Below are 5504 nucleotides of genomic sequence, written 5' to 3' on the forward strand. Positions count from 1 at the left end.
TAAATAAAGTGTTAATAAATAAGCAAACAAATTTGAAATACATTTTAGTGAGGTTAAAAAATAAATAAAATTTAAAAACGCAAACATAAAAGTACGAAATGCCGGTTGGGGACACCACAGTCATAATAATTGGAACATCCACGAGGAACAAGAAGACGTCAATTTACATTATTACCCCCCCTCTCCCCTACCCCATCCGCTGGTTTTTTTTTTACTGTATCATCTTCTTCCTCAAGAAACTCTGTTTTCTCGGGTCATTTAACTCAATGGCCAACATCATGATCGTTAACAAAATAAACCTCTTTCCTCACTTCCCCTTCTTCTAGTAATCATATTTACACAAACAAACAGCAGATAAATAAATAAGGAATACCAACAAGAAACACAAATCACTAATGATTGTATATAAGAATTCTTTTCTTATAGATTTCTTTCTTCACAATATATCAGAAAGAAAATCCATGGGGGAAAGAAAAAAGAAATAATATCTTGAACAAACAAACAACCCCCAAAATGGTGAAGAAACACCTCAAAGAAGAGTGGAGAGGGGAGGAGAAAGAGAAATGTGATGATGATGATGATAAATAATAACCTGTTTTATCTTTTTTTTTTTCTTCTTCTTCATTCTTCTTTTTCTCGGATTCTACTGATTTTCCTTTTTTTTGTTTTTCATCTTTTGCTTTTGGGAAAAGGGTTTATGTACAAAAGGGACCACCATCATGATTCGCCTAAACCCATCTCGTTATCATGAAGCTGTTGACTGGTGGGACTGTGTTTTAGCAGAAAATGGGAAAGATGAAGAACCTGGTCGCCCACCACCAATGGCTAACCCAGATCGTTTTGTAACTCCCTCCGTCGCAGCGACGGTGGAAGCGGCGGAAGATGAGGTTACTCTTTCACAAGACGGACACATGGTTAGTGTTGTAGCTGGTAATTGCATGTAGAGTGAATTTGTGGTTTTCAAAGCTCTTAATTCTTGAAGCTCCTTTTGAAGCCGTCGATTCTCTTCTGTTAATGTCTCACAACATCTTTTCAAATACTCACAATCTACCTCCGTTTGCTTTAATTTCGTCCTGTTAGTTTCACTAAAATTAGAAAACAAATTCCATAGATGAACCCAATTCAATTCGAAAATCCATACCCAAAACCAACCTTGCTCTTCTATTTTGAAACCAAACTTCCACTTGGCGAGGACGGAGATTCAGTTGCTTAGCCAGTGCCTGTTTCTGTTTCTGCAATCGATATAAAAAGAAAAATAAGAAGAAAAAAAATCGGATTCGGATTCGGATTCGGAAATAATCTTTGACGAATCGATCGATGGGTTTTTTTTTTTTTCTTGGTTGAAATTTCGGACTTACAGGGTTCAATGTGTTGTGTTCTTTGAAGCTTTCTTCAAGAAAAGCGGATTGTTCTTTAGAGAGTCTGAGTTTCTTCCTTGTACAACCATTTTCGTCTTCATCACTAGCTCTTGAAGAAGCTCTTTCAGATTCACCTACTTCGTTCATTACGCCATTTTCCATTTGATCTCTCCGGGAAGAAATGTTACCTCCGCTGCCGTACAGTCCAAATTCCATTTGAAACGAGGACGCTGCGCTATTCGGCGATGCGGTTCGATCTTCGCCTTCATCTGCAAATAATCGATTTCCTTTAGAAAAATTAGGGGGGAAATGATTCGATGATTTTTGTAGTGATTTAGTACGGCCTTTCGAGATTCTTACCGTTTTCGGACGACGGCCATGGAAATCCTTGGTACGGGTTAGTTAGGTTTCGAGGAACGGGATTATGAGGGAGAAGATCGAGTTGAGTCGGTGGATCTTCATTACCGTCGGATTCATCTTCTCCTTGATTAGGTTTGTCTTCGTCGTCTTCTTTATCTCCGGCGACGGAACGGCCAATCGATAAGTCGACACAGAAGCCCAAATCTTTGCGGGAAAGTCGGCGCTGGGGGGAGGGGACTTGAGATTGCTTCTCGACAAAGCGAAAGGGCTTGGGGGCGTCGCCCAAGCTGAGGCCAAGCTCCATCTGTGCGGCGGCGCAGAGGGAGAAAGGTAAGGAATGGAGTGAACGGGGAGTTCGGGAGTGGAGAGGACTGCGGGAAAATGGAAAAAGAGAGTACAGAAATATCGATACGATGAGTCAAATAAATATAAGGCAGATGCAGACTCCAAAAAATAAATTAGAAAATCACTATATTAATTAGCCTTAAAACGCTGTGTGCATTTAAATCTCAAGATTTTCTCCTTTCTTTTTTCTTTTTTCTTTTTTCTTTTTTCTTTTTAATTTCTATTTTTCTTTTTAAACTTTCATTTTATTAGTATTTGTTTATTTATTTATTTATTCAAATTTAACTTGTCTTAAGAAATTTTATATTTTTGTCGTAACATACAAATCAATTTATTATTAATAGTTTGGATAAAATGAAATCTATTATCTATCATTTTATTGCTGATCCTTATGGTAGACAATTTACAAATAAATATATATATATATATTCAACTATCCGTACTGTTTACATATTTAATTAATAAAGATAAAGATTGAACCTGTTATTTCTAAAATCAAATGTCATATCAATAATTATCAAACTAAGTTCCATTCGACAACAAATAAGTAAATATGTTTAAAATAACATTAATTTAACGTAATGTGAGAATTTATAAGAATACTTGACTTTAAAGTTTCTTTCTATTTTCAAGTTTATTTAAGTAAAACCTTAAAATAAAAATCTTAGGTACATAGTACGTAGTACGATTCACGTATATTGTGTACATAAGACATACAAAGATATATTCACTCAAATATATCATTAAATTAAAAGTTTGAAAACTCTTATATCTGTATGACCAAAATAAGTTGAGCTACACTGAAAGGTTATGTTAAAAAAGGAATTAAAACTTAGAATGGAAAAAAGAAAAAGAGAAGCAATATTATTGTTTAGTTGTTCATATGGTGTGTGGGAAACCAGTTTGACCGACATACATCTCTCAGGTTGACAAACACACGTGATACCCCATTTTTATTTTTCCAATTTAAATTATATAATGTATAATTTGAAATTTGAAATTAAAAAAATAGAATTTATTTTATTTAAAGAAAAAAAAAAAAAAGAGGATGATTTTGGTGGCAGTGGCTTGGTGGTTAAGGTTGTCGTGTGGGGGAAAAAGAAAAATTATATATAAAAAAAAGAAGCGCGTGAGAATACTCAAGAGTCAAATCGGGGTCCACGGATTATTACGTGCTCATCATCCCCTCTTAACGCCTCAGATCCTATACATTCTTCACGTCCATCTCACGCTCCAAATACTCTATCCTCTCTTCTTTCAAACCTTTTTCCTACGTTTCTCCATTCCTCTCCATTATACGGACTCTTCTTTTCAATTTTCTATATATATTCTTTATGTATTTTTCTTCCAAATTTTACTATTAATTACTAATAGTAAAACCTTGGATTTGGGGTTGCATGCATGTTCATAGCCTATATGCTCTCTTTAGAATAAGGTCACCCTTACCTTTTTTCCCTTTCTTTTCATGTCAAAATAACTCTCCCTACCCCCTCCCTAAACTCTATACTTTCCTTTTCTCTATCTTCATTTTAAATTTATGATTTATCCCTACATCTACATCTTAATTCAACACATAGTTTAAAACACACAACACACGTTAATCAAATATCGTAGGTTTTAATCTAAAGAAAGATTAATAAAAATATTCTATATATCATCACTTCCTTTTTCAAAACAATAATGAAAGGAGAGGATTTGAATCTCTAACCTATTGATGCTTAGAAGTGTTTGTTTCAAATTAGTATAAGTAGACTCAAACTTTGCTACTGTGATTGAGGAACAAAATCTATGCTACACTCTACAATGTTGTTATTATCATATTTGACATGAGTGTAATATGTGTGTATATCATGATGCTATCTTGCGTCTTTACTAGATTGAATGTTTTAATTTGTTGTTTGTAAGTGATTATATATCTTGTATGGAGCTAGTATGATTCTTGTTTTTTTAAAGACATTTTTGTTTTGTTGGGTGTGCTTTATAATAAAACTTTAAAGAGATTAATATTGGCATGCAACCATATTTTGGGTATAAGTTATTTTGTATTTTTAGGATGAATATATAAAAATGGATTTAACTTTTTTAAAAAAATGAAATTATATATGGTGGAGAAAGACAAAGAATGAAAGCGTCATCCGCATCTTATCTATATTATTTATTTGAGCTTTTGCAATTACACCATGGACCTACCTGCTCCTTTCATGCAACACCATTTGACTGCTTCTATTATTTTTAATAATTTCAAGTTTAAATATGTAATAATTATTACAAATAATTATACTTTCTTTTTATTGTTGAATATATAAATATATAGATAGAAATAGATATTTGGAATTTGGTGTGAACAAATCCTTAACCAAATCGGAGTGTAGCCCCTTGAACCATGTTTCACCTTTTCCTTATCCAATGAATAAGTTAAATTTTTGAAAACTAATTTTATCTTATTACTTGCTTAAACTAAAAAAAAATTGAAAATACTTATTTAAACACTTAGAAAACTAATCTAATTAAGCTCTAATATTTTGTGATATATAAAGTAATATTTAAATACATGGTCCATAACACACATAAATTAATATAGATTAAAATAATTGGTCATTCACATTATGATATGTGAACAAAAAATTGGAAAGATTGCCCTAATCACGTCCCAATCTTTTTGAAAAAGTGGAGAAAAGAAACAGGAACAAAAAATTGGTATTTTTTTTTTAAATTCATGAATATATATAATAATAATAGTAATAAATAATATTTATTATGGTAATAAAAGGTGGAGGTTTATTTGTCTGTGATGAAGGTTACAAGAGGGGTTCATCCTCATGATAATGCCTCTTTAAATTTTTCATAAATGCATATCATCCATTCACATGCTATTACTAACTCAAATATGTCACCCACACCTTTTCTTTTTTTCTTTTTTCTTTCAATAACTTCCATGTTTTATTATTGTTTTCAATAGTACTTTATTTATTAGATATGACATCTATTATAACATATCATTATTTCATTTCTTACTCCAATATTCTTTTTTTAAAAAAACTATGTAATTATTATACTTTTATTTCTCTATATTTTATTTATCTCACATTATTTAACCTTATAATGAAAATGTGAAAATTTATAGCAAATAATATGAAAATATAGTACTACTTTAAAACATTTTGCAAATACTACAAATATTGATTAGATGATTGTAATTTTTTTAAAATTTAAAGTTTACCCATCAAATTGAAAACTAATATTGGTAGCAGCTGTATATTTGAATTGTATTGTTTGTTTTAATGTTGTTTATTCAATTGATTATTTTTTAGTAATTAAAGTGTCGAAACTAAAATAAAATAAAATTACCATAAAAATATTTAAATTTAACTTAGAAGAGGGGCCACAAATTTTGATGGTAGATTTGTTCCACACACAAAGATTTGGGAGATTTTGTTGGTA

At 31.4% G+C, this 5504-nt stretch overlaps 1 protein-coding gene across 1 annotated transcript; it reads right to left on the bottom strand.

The window, feature by feature from the left end:
- Positions 1–378: 378 nt before the first annotated feature.
- LOC101221600 (homeobox-leucine zipper protein HOX11) lies at positions 379–2137 on the bottom strand. The gene is made up of 4 exons (XM_004135859.3): positions 1719–2137; positions 1359–1627; positions 1153–1232; positions 379–1073 (listed from the first exon to the last, which is right to left on the bottom strand). Exons 1-4 carry the CDS (start codon positions 2020–2022, stop codon positions 746–748), a joined length of 981 nt encoding a protein of 326 aa, XP_004135907.1. The 5' UTR covers positions 2023–2137; the 3' UTR covers positions 379–745.
- Positions 2138–5504: the final 3367 nt, after the last annotated feature.

The sequence above is a fragment of the Cucumis sativus genome, chromosome 7, assembly GCF_000004075.3.
Source record: "Cucumis sativus cultivar 9930 chromosome 7, Cucumber_9930_V3, whole genome shotgun sequence".
In the NCBI taxonomy this organism is placed as follows: domain Eukaryota; kingdom Viridiplantae; phylum Streptophyta; class Magnoliopsida; order Cucurbitales; family Cucurbitaceae; genus Cucumis; species Cucumis sativus.

What these genes read in the sequence shown, in the direction of transcription:
- LOC101221600 (XM_004135859.3), bottom strand. Translation starts at nt 2,022, where the DNA reads ATGGAGCTTGGCCTCAGCTTGGGCGACGCCCCCAAGCCCTTTCGCTTT. An exon ending in AACACAACACATTGAACCCT is followed by an intron (nt 1,233 to 1,358) that starts GTAAGTCCGAAA and finishes TATCGATTGCAG; the next exon opens with AAACAGAAACAGGCACTGGC. An exon ending in TTTCAAAATAGAAGAGCAAG is followed by an intron (nt 1,074 to 1,152) that starts GTTGGTTTTGGG and finishes TGAAACTAACAG; the next exon opens with GACGAAATTAAAGCAAACGG.